The sequence below is a fragment of the Aethina tumida genome, chromosome 3, assembly GCF_024364675.1.
Source record: "Aethina tumida isolate Nest 87 chromosome 3, icAetTumi1.1, whole genome shotgun sequence".
NCBI lineage: Eukaryota > Metazoa > Arthropoda > Insecta > Coleoptera > Nitidulidae > Aethina > Aethina tumida.
The window spans coordinates 17853344-17868615 of record NC_065437.1 but is presented as its reverse complement, the minus strand read 5'-3'; the positions used below and the strand labels follow the sequence as shown (position 1 = coordinate 17868615).

At 30.2% G+C, this 15272-nt stretch overlaps 4 protein-coding genes across 6 annotated transcripts; 3 read left to right on the top strand and 1 right to left on the bottom strand.

Moving 5' to 3' along the window:
* Positions 1 to 336: 336 nt before the first annotated feature.
* Positions 337 to 11304, bottom strand: LOC109598756 (muscle-specific protein 20-like). Its single transcript, XM_020014680.2, has 3 exons — positions 11146 to 11304; positions 1487 to 1695; positions 337 to 809 (listed from the first exon to the last, which is right to left on the bottom strand). Exons 1-3 carry the CDS (start codon positions 11173 to 11175, stop codon positions 497 to 499), a joined length of 552 nt encoding a protein of 183 aa, XP_019870239.2. The 5' UTR covers positions 11176 to 11304; the 3' UTR covers positions 337 to 496.
* Positions 3058 to 4309, top strand: LOC109598757 (muscle-specific protein 20). Its single transcript, XM_020014681.2, has 3 exons — positions 3058 to 3207; positions 3504 to 3791; positions 3854 to 4309. Exons 1-3 carry the CDS (start codon positions 3202 to 3204, stop codon positions 4067 to 4069), a joined length of 510 nt encoding a protein of 169 aa, XP_019870240.1. The 5' UTR covers positions 3058 to 3201; the 3' UTR covers positions 4070 to 4309.
* Positions 5721 to 10603, top strand: LOC109598742 (putative beta-carotene-binding protein). The gene is made up of 5 exons (XM_020014662.2): positions 5721 to 6209; positions 7089 to 7240; positions 8170 to 8398; positions 9514 to 9663; positions 9716 to 10603. Exons 1-5 carry the CDS (start codon positions 6143 to 6145, stop codon positions 9871 to 9873), a joined length of 756 nt encoding a protein of 251 aa, XP_019870221.2. The 5' UTR covers positions 5721 to 6142; the 3' UTR covers positions 9874 to 10603.
* Positions 11305 to 11333: 29 nt separating the features above from the next.
* LOC109598753 (probable insulin-like peptide 7) lies at positions 11334 to 15178 on the top strand. Of its 3 annotated transcripts, none has more exons than XM_049965323.1 (4): positions 11334 to 11457; positions 12977 to 13270; positions 14501 to 14661; positions 14715 to 15178. In XM_049965323.1, the coding sequence occupies exons 2-4, from the start codon at positions 13170 to 13172 to the stop codon at positions 14891 to 14893; spliced, it is 441 nt and encodes a 146-aa protein (XP_049821280.1). In that variant the 5' UTR covers positions 11334 to 11457; positions 12977 to 13169; the 3' UTR covers positions 14894 to 15178. The 3 variants fall into 3 exon arrangements, with proteins under 3 accessions (XP_049821280.1, XP_049821279.1, XP_019870236.2); XM_049965322.1 differs by having other exon boundaries at positions 11351 to 11467; XM_020014677.2 differs by lacking the exon at positions 11334 to 11457 and having other exon boundaries at positions 12573 to 13270.
* The last annotated feature ends 94 nt before the right edge of the window (positions 15179 to 15272 follow it).

Below are 15272 nucleotides of genomic sequence, written 5' to 3'. Positions count from 1 at the left end.
CTTGAAAATTTACTGAAAAATATCCAGTGTGAAATCGCATTTTCAACAAATTTAAAAACTACTTTTAAAATAATTAAATACTTCATTCACATCTCGGAAACACCCCAGAACATGACTAATTATCATAATTTTTAATTTCAACAATATTAATTGAAAAAATCAACATCTATTCAAAATGACAAACGTATTTAATATAATTAATAATATAATAATGTTAAATTTTTAGATAATGACAAGTTTGAAAAATAAAATCACGACTATCACCATTTGAATTTCTAACACGTTATACGTCATAAAAAGGTATTAGGAATTGTTTAAATAAATAAAAATACTTAATATTTATTTGAACCGAATGTAATTACCAAAGTTAATAATTTTAGTAATAGCAGGTACAATATAATTTAATACACCAAATAAATACATATACAAATATAAATTATCTTTCATAAATACAAAATTAGAGCTAAGTTATTCAATTTGACGGGAAACCAATAATTTACTTTCCCAAAATAATTTTCCTAGAGGCACCGAAATTTTGACCGGCCTGAGTGGCGCCTTTGTTTTGTCCGGCTTGAAGGCCGATGATGCCTTCGCTGGCCCTAAGTTGCGCCTCCGAAAATTCACGGCGATTCTCCTCAGATGGTCTGGGACCCAACCAGGGACCTCTCCATTCGGGGTGTTTGTAGGCGGTACGTCCGATGGCAAAAATGTTCTGGGTCACCAGGGCGATGTTTTTCTGGTCCCACAAGTCTGTAGTCTGGAACAGGTCGACGTCAGGAACGCCATATCTCACGCACGCCTTCTGGAACCTGAAAATTACAGAAATTTATTTTCAAAACTGATATTAAATTTTTTCTAGAAAATCAAATTAGGCTTTGAGATATGGTTATACTATATTTAAAAATTCTGAGCAAAGATTCATTCATGTTGAATAGATAAGGTAGGCAACTGCTATTGTCAATCGTCTTGAGTCACAGAACACCTTGAGTATTCTGCTTTCCTGATACCAAAGTTGCTAAATGCACTAGTTGATGATACTCGTCCCTTTGTTGTGTTAATTAGATATCTTGTCTTGATGAAATGTTATAAAATATACATTTATATCGTCCAATATACGTAATATTATTAATACGCACACCTTAATTAAAACGGTGCGAGGAAGACTTGAGTCGCTTCGTGAGTGGAGAGACTCTTTCCACCTCTGCTCTCCTGATGCCTCGATTTCATAGTGGATGATTTATGTAGAGCATATAATTGTTATAAAAAATTGATTTTCATACTTGGCCGGCAAATCACAAAAATTACCAACGAAATTCCAAACACTTGCTTTTTTTTTATTGGAAATCAAAATGGCCAAGGACAATAATAAAACTTCCTCGTTATAACAGGGCAGCAGAGACCGGAGGAGCTCTACGTAAAAAATACCATTAGTGCGTGAGGACCGCGCTTTACCGATTTCGGGTTGCGCCGTAGCGGCGATACTCACTGGCTGAGGTTGTCCATCATTTTGTAGTCGCCGCCGGATGTGTTGATTTTGGAGATTATGCCGGGCGCTAGGCGATTCATCAGCTTGCAGAGAATGATACCGTCTCTGAGGGCGATTTCATATGGAACGGGTGGGAATCTTTCGCCAATCACCTGCTCGATCCAAGCTTGTGCTTCCCTTTCCTGTTCTGGGTCGCGTTTACCGGCAACCTGGAAGAAATGTATAAGATAAATTGACTTTAAAGGTCATATTTGATATCAAGTGTTACAAATCATCATACATATTTTTCTTATTCTGTAGGAAAAAAATACAAAATAAAAAATATTTTTGTTTTTTATAATTTTGTAGCATTACATTTTAATGAAAATAAGTTCCATAATTGGAGTCATTTTTGATAAAATTATATGTTTATATAAAAAGTATTAATGGAATACAGTGTATAATAAAAGAAAAAAATATATTTAGCTTTGAATTATAGCCACCATCTCGCAATAGTTAAAAAACAATCAGAGCACGGAAGTGACGAATTAACTCGTCATTATAACGTAACCAATGTTTTTCAGCAGGTGAACGAATAATCTCGTGGGAGTGTGTACTATTTTTACAAACCCATTGTTTGTAACTTTTCCCGCTGATGCTTTCACCCGTTTAAAATTAACTAAAATGAACTTGGCGCCCTTTAGATTTCAATCAAGGGTAAACAAATTTTTTATATTTATGATTCTGTTCTAAATTTGTTTACTTTATTGACAATGAACTTAATTATGAAATACACCAATTAGTGGGTGCGAGATAAATGCATGACTGTAAAATGATAAATGTTTAAAATTAGCTTTGATTACTTTTTATTTTTGTCCTGTGCTATTTCGAGCAAGGCAACATGCCTCCAATAAATCTCTTGAACGTTTCTAGTTCCGTTTCTTGAATTGTCAGCGAAAGTCGTGCATAACTCATTTTATTAGTTAGTTTTTTATAGAATTATGCAATTAATTTGTTCATAAATATGTTAATTTTGCATCAATTATTAATCCTAAAAGGAAGTTCATGTCAGATTTGAATAAAATCTATAAAATAATTTCACAAATATATAATTCTTATAAGTTACAACTTATTTAACATTTATTAATATCTTATTTTTGAGAACACATATGAAATATAAGCATATAGAAATAAGCTCCTGCCAATATTATTTTATCATTATAGCTCATCTATTTACATTGTATTATCTTAAAATGAATAATTTTTTTAGTATTTAAAGTAACCTGGACTTTCAGTTGATAATTTAAAGTTTATTTAAAAAATTAAATTTAAAAATTGTATAATGCGTGTCCAAAATTTATTAAAAAATCTCCACCAATCTATAATGTAATGCTACAGCTTAAATATATATTTAATCTTTGGTAAAGCCGTGATCCTAAGTTAAGTCTATCAGAAACATTTCAGGAAATTTCAAAATAACAGGGTATAGTATTTTCCACAGTTGTTTTGAATCGTCATTTATATTTTAATATCGTAGAAAATTCCTACGCAACCTCTGTAAATAAAAATCAAAAATAAAATCGTATCGAACACTACTGATAGTATTATGAAAATCGTCAGATTTGAAAAAACAACTGGATGCAAACGCCCCCGCTCCAGCTTCTCATAAAGCCCATCAGCTGGGCTACGGACGCCTCAGTCTGAAGCGTCGCGACGTCCAAACCAAACGTACAACCATGTCCGTAAGTAAAATATTAGTGTTTGCTTATTATTTCACCAGTTTAGTCTAACATTAAAATTGCTTAAAAATCAAATTAATCAATTGAAAATGTTTTTTTCAATTGACTTTTGCTGTTTCTATGGAGAAATTGCACACCTGTAATTTTATATTTAGATTGTTTACCTTTGCCAAATGGCTTAGGTTTTGTGTTTACAAGTACGTGTAATTTTCGTAAAATAATAGACAGCAACCGAAATAGCCGTTTTCATTTCAATATTTTTAGAAATTACCGACTTTTACATAACCACGGTTTTACAGAAACGTAACAAGGAACTGGAAAGCGAAGTCCTGAACTGGATTTTCGCCGTTTTGGGCGAACCGGTGCCAAAGGGCGAGTTCGAGGACATCTTAAAGGATGGCGTGGTTCTGTGCAACCTGGCCAACAAATTGTCACCGGGATCTGTAAAGAAGATCCAGACCAAGGGCACCAATTTCCAGCTTATGGAGAACATTCAGAGGTTCCAGGCCGCCGCCAAAGCCTACGGCTTGCCTCAAGAAGAAATCTTCCAGACTGCCGATTTATTCGAAAGAAGGAACATTCCACAGGTGCGGAAAATTCCCCCTTCAGATTGTATTACAATTCTGTATTTGTGTTTTATTTTATTAAGGTGGCTTTGTCCTTGTATGCGTTGGGCCGCATTACACAAAAACATCCGGAGTACAACGGACCCAGTCTAGGACCAAAGATGGCTGACGAAAACAAGAGGACCTTCACTGAGGAGCAGTTGAGGGCTCATGAAGGTGAATTGAACCTCCAAATGGGTTACAACAAGGGCGCATCTCAATCCGGACATGGTGGTTTCGGAAATACCCGTCATATGTAATTTTCAGTCATGTGCAATATTTATTTTTATAAATTGTAGAGTAAGCGAAATAATTTTTTTTTGTATATATTAGTGTCCAATGTTGATGAATAAATTGTTATATTTAGATGGAACAGCTGTTTACCAAAATACCGTCAACTGTTAACACTTTGATGTATTAATAGAACTTTTTCCATTTCATTTTGTTTTTATATTGAGCTAACAACACATTAATGTTTAAATATACTGGCAATATTGTTATTGTGAGTTTTATTTAATTCTTATTATTAAAACACATGATATGAATTATTGAAAAGATAGGAATTCTATGGTACAACAAGACAAGATATTTACGATAAACGTTATTCAATTATCACTTTTGTAGTCATTATTATCAACTGTAATTTCCGTTTATATTAAATGATTAAATTTCATAAAAGGGGGATCTTTCAATTTTGGTATTGTTCATTTATACAGTAAATATAATTTATGGAAATAAATATAAATAAATATTATATTATATAAATAATAAAATAAAATGTAAAAACTAAACATGCAATATTATTTATTTGAATAATTTAATTTATAATTAAAAATGTTAACTTACATTTTTTACATGTCTTAACTGTTCCAAAAGTAATTCCATCACATCTATATGCTTATACAACAATCGCATTTCCCGTTTTAAACATTCATTTTCCACTTTGATCGCATTGTTTTCACTATCTACAAAATTTGACTTAGTCCTTAAAAAATTCACGTGTTCCTGAAGATTCTTTTCGCACTCTTTACATCTGAAATTGTTTTTTTCGATGTTTATAACTTCTCCAATGTTATCGAAGCATCTGAGATGCAACACTATATCACAGCCTGGACCAATACATTTAACTTCTTCTTTAAGAAGCTGTTTTAAGCACATTTTGCACCTTTTTTGTTCCATTTTGTTCATGTTTAATTGACTGTCGTTATAATAATAGTCAATAAACATATATTTGTGTAGAGACAATGCAACCTATTAATTATCACTGTCCTATCTCTGAAATAAATCGTTATGACGTCATCTGATAACTGTGCCATTACTAATTCACAATAGTTATTTTCGAGTGCATACTTATTTATACTGTCATAGACATGACGTTGCACCTCAAATCCTTTGTCTAAAATAATTATTGGAGATTGCACGTGCATCTAAATAAATTGCTTTTCTATTTTTTTATGATTTTATGATATTTCGCATAGGATTTTGACTAACATTTGTTTGTTCTTGAACGGTGACCAAGAGATGCAACTGCTTCAACTCGACATTGAACTAGAAACGCACTTACATAATTCAGTTTCGTATCACTCCACTACCGTGTGTTACGCCATGGTCCAGCACTAGATACATGGACATGTTATACAAAAATCGTTTGACTTTGGCGACCTGCTTTCTCTTCATCTGGATGTGACATGAAAATGCTCTATGATATTTTGGACTTGTTGGAACTGTTGTTGGTACATCGAGTTGCGATATAATTCAATTTTGATGTTGTTCATTACCAATCAACTAGTTTAATTATGGATTTCATATGTACTCATTTCATGCTATTTTGAAATAAATTTATAATTCATAACAATAAAATACATTTTTATTATAATATAAATTATAAATCTTATAGTTACAGTTCTACTTCCCCTTAATTTTCTGTTTTAACTAAATCAATAGAAATATCTCATTTAAAGTCTTTATTGTGGTAGTCATTAGTAACCTAATAAACCAATGAATTGGAACAATTTAAGTTGTATCTAATAACTAGTTATAACGAATCAAAGTTAGTACAGCAACGTCGTGCCAACAAGTTCGTCCTGGCGTGCAGAAGTTTCGACAACCGTCTAAACTCCAGTGCACATTGCCCAATAACTGTGTAAAAACTACATACACATAAAACACAAAAACCCGATAATTTCCACATCTGTCGATTTGGTTGCGATAGATAATAGGCATTTTCAGATTGCGTTATATAAGCGAAAGAGACGCACTGAGCAGAAATCCACAGGATTAGTGAAAGTATTTTGCCGAATATGTCTGCAAATGACTGAAGAGCGTTAGTTAACATGTTGCGGACTAGTTTGTTAGTTTGTGCCGTCTTCCATTCGGTCTATGGGATTATAGACATTCAACGTAAGTTTTTTATTGGTGTTTAACAAATTTTATTTATGACAAATTTAATTTTAATGTATTTTTGAATGTCGTTTGTCTTAAATATGATTGTACATTTTGTACTGGAGTTCTAACTAATTTACAATAAAATTACAGAAATTTTAACTTATGTAAAAAGTAATAAACAATAAAATTTTAATACAAATTAACAAATTAAAATCAATTGTCCCTTCACTTTTATTAAAATGTAAATTTTAATTATTTATTAATTATGTTTATTTTATATTTATATATTTTTAGAAATAAATAATTAATATTGAATATTTAATAGTATATATTGAATCAAATTATTCGAACAAATAATAAATATATTCAAATATTTAATTCTTATTTTCAAAAGATTGTAGAACAATGAAAAATTAAATTAAACTTATTACATTGATTTAGTTTTGTTTTCATTGAAACTATTAAAATTAAGTTTTAAGAATTTAAATTATTCTCTTTTATATAATTCTAAATTATAATCGAATTTCAATATTTATTTAATATTTCAACTAAATATTCAATGACCAAATAATTAATACAATTTGCTTTAGTGCTATTAAGTAATTTAAGTTTATTTATAAATAATTTAAATTTAAAAATTATTTGTGTTCTTCAAATTTTGATATTTTTAATTATAAATTTTATATTTAAAATATCTCCCTATTTCTATATCTGCTACATTTTTTCATATATTCTAATTGTTAAATAGTTACATTACTTTCACCTTTGTTTATTGTATTTTATCCTTAATGCAATTGTTATGTACTTACAGAAAATCATGTGAAAACTTACATTAACAATCAACATGAATACAATTATCGTTAATCTGAATAATCTTGTTTAAACTTGTTTCAGCAAAATACATAAGTACTTGTAAAATTAAGAACAATCCAGATTTCGCAAATTGTTCGACAATTTCAGTACAGGGATTGTTCAATGAAATTCCAAAAGGGATACCAGAAATCGGACTGGAACCCCTGGATCCTCTGAAGGTTGATAAAATTAAAGTGAGTAGAATAATATTTAAGTTAGTTTAATTTGGAGTACGATTATTATGATTGAACACCTGGAGATATTTATGTACACGAAATAATGATAATTACATCTGGCACGAACCATCAAAATAAACTTTGTAAAATTATTATAAAATCTTGCTTCTAAATATTAATTGGCAATTGAGATTTACACGTAGAAGTACTTTAACTTCTCGAATAATTTCGATAGATCAGTTCGGAATACAACTAAATTTGTAATATATAAATAAATATATATAAATAAAGTAAATATTCTATTATTTGAATTATGATTGTATTTTAAGCAATGCAAATAATTGTGTAAATTACTATATGAATCTGATAAATACAAAAGCCTATTTCAAGAAAGATTTTCATAAGATCTCGACAAATGTGACGGCAAGTTTTGCAATATGAATATAGTATTCGTACAGTACGCGTGTAATTGCTGACCCGAATTATGAAAACAGTACATTATTTGCAAAACGATAATTCACACCATGGTTTGGCAAGCGTCGCTTTTTCATTTTAATTGAGATATTTGGAAATAAGTGGTCGGCATAGGTGACATGCGTTAGAAGAGTGTGGAAATCGTTTATGTAATTAAATAATTATTAAGGTGATGATTTGTAATAAGGGGAATTAAATAAGTAACAATTTTATATTATATCCTTCATGGCTTCAATTTTACATACCTACATAAAGACGCATTAAATCAATGCGAGAATATATGTCGAAATAAAAATAAACTTGGCCAAGATAAAATATATGTCCAGCATCATTTAATATGAAATTAAGTGTCATTTCGACATGAGACACAAAGCGTGTACGCAATAATCTTCCAACACTTTAACACCTCATTAATTACGTCTTTTATCGTTTTTGAAAATTCGCAAATTTAAAATTGTTCGTTTCATTTTCAGATTTTACAAGGAGGAGGTGGTCCCGTAACAGTAAATGCCTCGCTAACAAATGTGACAGTGGTAGGATTCGGCAACACAAAAGTTGTACATAACACAGTTGACAACAAAACATATGACTTCCATACGAAACTGCACCTTCCCAGACTGCGAATCGATGGAGAATACGAACTTTTGGGAAGAATTTTGGTCATACCGCTCAGGGGCAAGGGTACCTGTTGGTTCGATGCAAGTAAGTGAAAATTATTAAGGGTACAAATGGTATGTGTATAGAGTAAAAATCTGCATTTGCCAGTTGCTGTAGTATTAGTATTCTTAACTTATTTTGAATTTTTGTATTACAGAACGTAATTGCAAAGTTCTACCATATCGAAATTCAGTAGATTTGTTTTAGACTATTGTTTTCCATAAATTTGATTTCGGGTATGGTTTTTCCAATGTTATCCGAAAATATATCTGTAAAACTTTTTGGGGTGATGCCAACATTATTTTTAGTCCATTAACCATCGGAATATTACGCACATTCGACGAATAACACATTTATATTTTGAATTAAGGCTAGAAGTGTGGGCGCCGTCAAAAATAGACAGAACTTTCTGGATTCTGAAAGTATCACGTAACATATTCATTCACTAAAGAGTTTTCCATCAATTCACATCGTTATTATTAATAATCACTCTGCCAACTCCAATTATTCAAAATGTTGTGACAGTAACAAGTAATTTAAAAAATATATTGGTTTAAAGTAGTTTCATTTGGCAGGTTACAAATTTTACTGAAATATATATGTAATACTTAAGAATGTTGAGGTAACTAATGGATTTGGTAATTTTTATTGCAAATTTTATTATAAAATTGATTTTTATAAATTAAACCATTTGGTTTTGTATAGTTAAAAAAAAAGAATTCTAAAATAATATTTGATTAACCAAAAACAAATCAAGATTTCCACACATTTATTCACCTTGACATAGAAATTTTCTGATCGTATGTCAAATTTGTAATTTTAGATTAAGATTTCGCAGTTAAATTTAGATTTACATTGTTTGCCTCGTAAATTTTTCGAATTGCCAAATTTATTATAGCAATCACATTCGTGGACATTTATTAACGACGTTTTTATGTAGAGCACTGAAAATAATTCGCAATAAACTAGATGTGATTTGCAAATTTTATGAGCATATTTAACACAATTAATTGTAAAATCACAACAGAAATGTGTTGAATTTAGATTTTAATTGTCATTTTGTGGCAACAAGTGTAAATTTACAAATACCCTTTAATACTATCTGTGTAAAACTTATAATATAAACATATTTTAATTGTACCTAATGTTTGCTTTATTAGAGAATTTGGACATCTACGCAAAAAGTGACGTCAACCTCATCGAACATGATGGCTTCCATTTCTTCAACGTGAGAGCGGTCCACGTGAAATTCAGTATTGGAGGTCTGAAATTGCACATGGGCAACCTATTCGACGGGATCAAGGCTTTAGGTAAATAATCTCTGAACGAATAAACAAACCGCATCATCCGATCTATTTTCAGAGGAATCAACGAACGCCTATCTCAATGCGAATTGGAGACCAGTAGCTGAGTCACTGAATCCGATCCTGTCCAAGACCATCGAGGATATTATGATTGACATATTGAAGAAGGTCTTCGATAACATACCAGCCAATTTTTGGATTTCGGATCTAAAGTGATTTGGCGGTTTTTAGTACTAGGATCTTCGATCTCATGCAAAATTTGTTGAATAAGTTGTTTTTTAATTCAGATGTGTTATTTTTGATTTTGTATTGCATGCATCGGAGGTCCTATCTTACGAATTAATTATTTTATTTGAACAAATTGGTACATAAATGCGGGTGCTTTCAAGAGGTACTGAAATCGTTTTGAAAATTTTAAAATTTACATTAGACAAACAAAAAATTATACCTAATTTGGTTTAAATGATAAAATATTAGTGATAAATTATTTTTGAGGTGTTATGACATGTATTTTGTTCCCTGACACTTTTTTGAGACAACATTATTTATGAAATCAGTATTAAGTCAATAAATTACAGACAGAATAAAAATATTATTAATATTATTATTATAAATATCAATTTTGAAAATAAATAAAAGCAAAAAAAGTCCTTAGCTGATTGTTGACAATTGTTTTTCCAAATTAAAGAGTCCTTGAATCCCAGAATAAAACACATGTTTCTCAACTCACCTGAAATATTTTTGAGAAGCGTGACCATGATTCACTCAAAAAATACTTTCATGTAAACAGCATTTGGTAGTAACCATGTAATTTGTTTTTCAGATAAAATCACATTTTCATTCTCAATTATTGAGATTTTACTTTTACTTAGCTTAATGTATATTTTTAGTGTGCAGTTGTTGTGGTGTTTATAGAATCATTCAACTGATAAAAGTGTTGTATATTCATGTTTTAGTAAAAAGCTGTCTAAAGTAATTATTAACATATGTCTAAATACTTTGGTAATAAGTTTATCCACCATCTCGTTTAATTTGCTAGTGCAAACTATCATTCGCAAATAGTCTGGCACATATCCAAATGTTTAACCCGTGTCAAAACATATTACTCTTTGGCATAAAAAAATTTACTACTATTGGCATTAAATTGCAACAAATCACAATAGACTAATTATACGTTTGTATAATTTTTGAAAGCACCCTGTAAAAGCTCGAAATATAATTAGAAATTTGTCACAGATATGACAATCCCGAAGTATTTTCGGTACCATAAAAACATTTTAATCTTAGAACCAGTGAATCATTGTAGAAAATTCTCAACAAATCTCGTTTTAAAAAAATAGTTTTGTTATTATTGTTTTATCACCACAGTATTATTAGGCTTTTGTAAAATATAATTTTTTTTATAAAATGCGTTGTTTGAATGTCAAATAAATAATCGTTTTCGCAGACAATAAATATTAGCCTAAACAGTCGGCTCATAGGACTGACCTGCCACAGTGGTCTGGATGGTCCTGGCATTTTTTCTTCTCTGCTATCACTATCACCTGAGATCACTGTTAAAGATATGAGGTTCGCAGGTTAACTACGAATATTTCGGCACGGGCCGTTCTTATAGCCTTCCTATACAGTGGCGGCGTCGCCCACATACCAATATCAAACAAAACTGGGATTCCTTGAGTCATCCAATCGTCGGGAAACGACGTTTTCCCTTGTTATGATGACGCGTGTCCATGTTTATGTCTATCTGGAACATTCACGGTGCTACCTTTGGCATGGACGCGGTGCTTTTAACAGCGGGAGGTAAAAATAAGTACGTTTCCTAACTTTGTATTAAATGCGCAAATATTTTTTAAATAGGTGTTAAAACGTGTGATATTTGGAAATGGCCATGAATGGAAATTTATTTTTTAAATTAAATGAAATGGATACACAAATAAACATATTTTGTTAAACAAATAATTTGTGTGGTAAAATACCATTAATGATTCGCCGAGCAAATGTAAAATAAACAAATGCAATTGGAAACTGAATAACGATAGAATTAATGATTCTACAAAGATCAACAATTGCAGGCAACTGTGTAAGATTATGTTCATTGTTTATTTTGTCTCAAATGTCCATTCTTTCTTCTTATATTAATGTTTAGTTTTTTATTTTTGTCAATTTTTAAATTTCTCTTATCTGTGCATATTCCTAATACTTTACGAAAAATTTTGACAATATAAGTGTGTAGGAAGTATTACTAACAAGTTTTTTCTAGTCGATATATTCTATTTCTGACCATATCCAATAACAATTTTTGGATGTACGATTATGATCATGCGAATGTGCACAGTTACAAATATAACTACAAACTATAACTATAACGTGCCAGTTTGAACACGTGATGTCTCACAAACAGATCACAACTGGTTTAAAATCGAAATTAGCTAATTTTTCGTAACCAAATTTTTATTCTAACTTTCTTGTGAGACGAATATTTAAGAAATTATTATATCAAATAGAATAGAAAATCTAGAAATTTAATTATAATAATTAATTTAAAATAACTAATTAACCATATATAGATTAATTACTTCGTATATTTTGCTTCATATACACTTAATAAGAGGATCATTTAATGTCGAATTGTGAAATTTCTTCAAAATCTTTTGTTTTGTTTACATAATTATTATACTTTTCCAAAAATAAAAATAAATTACGAACAAAATTTACAAAACAATCATTGAAGCTAAAAAATGTCCTGAAGTTTATAATGTTTTATCCATGTGCAAACGGACAGGCTAGGTGGAAGATCGGGCGCCAATAAAAGTTAATAAATCTCCGCTCCAGCAATAAATTAGGCAATTAGGATCACATGTCAACAGACGGACATGATCCTCTTGTTCTAAGACATCGTAAAATTCTCACCGCATAAAATTTATTGCGTCAATTGAAATGTTGTTTGCCATTCGATTCGTGTACAAAGGACGTGTAAATTTCTGTTCTTTATGGAGATTTTTTCAGTTCGTTAGTTCGCTCCAGACATTTCCAATATAATTTGTTATTTAAATTATTGTTATTCTCATTACATCCATTGTCCTTAAGACCGTTCAATTAAGTAAATGTTACGAATAATTTTTTGTCTTTTAATTGCGTTTTTTTCTATATTGATTTAAAATAGATCATGAAATTCGACGATTAAGTCATTTGAATTAATGAATCCGTCTATTCATCCATTCGACGTGGATATTTACAGTCATTAATAAATTAACAACCATTAATGTAATCGGCAATTCCAATTGATTTAATTATACCATCTCCCTGAACATTATTGTAGGAATTACTTTAAATTCACACACCATTATAACTAATAAAGGAGTAGGCGACCTATGATTTCCGAATGGTCCTGGAAAAGCGTCTGCGCTCGGTGTCGAAGCAAGAAAACCATCTCGGATGGACGGACAGTCGGTTCTCATCAGTGTCTTGAAGCTGGTCCACCATAGTTCCGTACTGGATGTTTGAATGAAAATATGAAGTTTCCGGTTTCCACGATAGCCACGTTGTGGCTATTGCTCGACATCACGGATGGGGCTATGCCCGACAGGGAGTTGGATCTTATTTTTAGAGACAGGTAACATTAAAAAATATTGTAATCTTCGAATGGTTGATTATTTTTTTATCCTAGTAATGTCATCAGTTGAATTTATGAATAATTTTCATACATTTATTTTCATCAATTAATAGATAAATAATTAGTTGTAATTACTGTATTTCTCAAACTATAAGACTCACTTCAAATTTATATCATTTTTAGAAAAATATATTTTGATGTTACCTTCGGATCATAAGACGCAGCCAATTGGAGTTTATTTATCTAAGTAAAAAGGTGCGCCTGATAGTCCGAAAAATACGGTAATTACTAATTTATTTAAACTGAAATAATTTAAAAGTTCATTGGGCTTTAAATATGTGTACTTATATAACTAAAACAAACTTTCTTATACCTATTTATTGATAATTAAATTTGAAATCATCGCTTCCTAAGAACGTGGAAAAGGACCTCGACCTTTTAATTATAATATTGTTTTGGAAGGAATTAAATTTGTTCTAAAGTCTCCATAAAAATTCTAAAATCTATTTACATCATCGGTAATGAAACATTTCTAAGAAAAATTAGTGTTATTAATTTCTGAAAACCTGAAATTAAATTAATTAGTTTATTATAGTATGAAGATAACTTTTTTAAAATTTTAACATATATAGTTTTTTTATTTAATTTTTAAAGCAATAGTAAAGCTTAAATTATTGCATTTTAGTTTGTCGAAATTGGTAAAACTTGGTATAAGAATTGATAAGTTAATTTTACTAAAGCTTAATTTTTACAGGAATAACTATTATCACTGTAGATTATGATTTGAAATAATACCAATGCTACAGCAATCACTCAGTATAGTGGGACTTGTTATTGTGTAAGGAATGAACTGGAACCCTTATTTATAAATTTACAAAGATGAATAATGTCGAATGTTGTGTCAACCCACATAATCATTATAGATGGTTTAATTAAAAATTTCCATTCAAAAATTCCGAACGTAAAAGATAATTTCCAATTAAATTTAAATTGCTACTTTAAATAATTAAGAGACAATTTTATTTTAACGTCTAATTTTCTACCCCGGACTATTCTTTATTGACAAACTGTTTATTTTATTAGTATTTACAAACAACTGCAACCTTTAGCAGATTTTAACTTATAACTTAACTGTATATGTCTGTTTATTGTTATTAAATATAATTATTTCATTCAAATAATTAATTTAAATATTCAGCGTTAATTTAATTTTTGTTGTTGCATTCATAGATCCAAAACGGATTGGCAAAACGCATGGCATAAAGAGAAACACGCACGATGTCGAGAAAGATTAATAGGACATTTGTATTGGGCATGTGAAAAGGACATTTACAAACTTACACGAAGAACCGACCCGACCTTTAAAAATTATTTTATGGAGTCAGATGAATGTAAGTCTCTATATTATATGTTGTTGCTAAGTTAATACTTTTATAAATTTCAGTAAATTATCCATGGTTGATTCCCAGCAAAGCAAAAAGCTTGTTGCAGTTCAAAAGAGGAATTAAACGATCGGGATCGTCGATAACATCGGAATGTTGCATGTCTACGGGCTGCACTTGGGAGGAATATGCAGAATATTGTCCGAATAATAAACGACACACATTATACAGTTCTTATTAATTTTTTAAACGATCATATCTCGATCTTGGCAATATGATTTAATCAATGATTATTCGTTAGGGAATAAAGCGGCATTGTTGGCTGGATTGGCATAATTACAGGGCTTGTCAGATTAGATCAGATGTATTTTTGTTTTGAGTAGAAAAACTGATATATTTTTATATTATTACGAATATGCAATTTATATACCTTTGAGGCTGGAGATATACAAATTGCTTAAATATAACTTGATGTAATTGCGTTTCTATGTATGTGTAATGTTAATACAAGCAACACCTAAAACACTTTCAATCTTTTATTTCAAAGATTCCTTTTAATTTGATGTTTAATTTTAGACAAATATCTTAAAGGAAAAATAAAATATGTTTAATCTGATGGC

Coding starts and splice junctions, on each gene's coding strand:
- LOC109598756 (XM_020014680.2), bottom strand. CDS start 11,175: ATGCCAGGACCATCCAGACCACTGTGGCAG. Junction 1,696..11,145: donor CATCCAGACCACTGTGGCAG/GTCAGTCCTATG, acceptor CATTTCTTCCAG/GTTGCCGGTAAACGCGACCC. Junction 810..1,486: donor ATGATGGACAACCTCAGCCA/GTGAGTATCGCC, acceptor TGTAATTTTCAG/GTTCCAGAAGGCGTGCGTGA.
- LOC109598742 (XM_020014662.2), top strand. CDS start 6,143: ATGTTGCGGACTAGTTTGTTAGTTTGTGCCGTCTTCCATTCGGTCTAT. Junction 6,210..7,088: donor TGGGATTATAGACATTCAAC/GTAAGTTTTTTA, acceptor AACTTGTTTCAG/CAAAATACATAAGTACTTGT. Junction 9,664..9,715: donor CGACGGGATCAAGGCTTTAG/GTAAATAATCTC, acceptor ATCTATTTTCAG/AGGAATCAACGAACGCCTAT.
- LOC109598753 (XM_049965323.1), top strand. CDS start 13,170: ATGAAGTTTCCGGTTTCCACGATAGCCACGTTGTGGCTATTGCTCGAC. Junction 13,271..14,500: donor GATCTTATTTTTAGAGACAG/GTAACATTAAAA, acceptor TTGCATTCATAG/ATCCAAAACGGATTGGCAAA. Junction 14,662..14,714: donor TTTTATGGAGTCAGATGAAT/GTAAGTCTCTAT, acceptor TATAAATTTCAG/TAAATTATCCATGGTTGATT.
- LOC109598757 (XM_020014681.2), top strand. Junction 3,792..3,853: donor AAAGAAGGAACATTCCACAG/GTGCGGAAAATT, acceptor TATTTTATTAAG/GTGGCTTTGTCCTTGTATGC.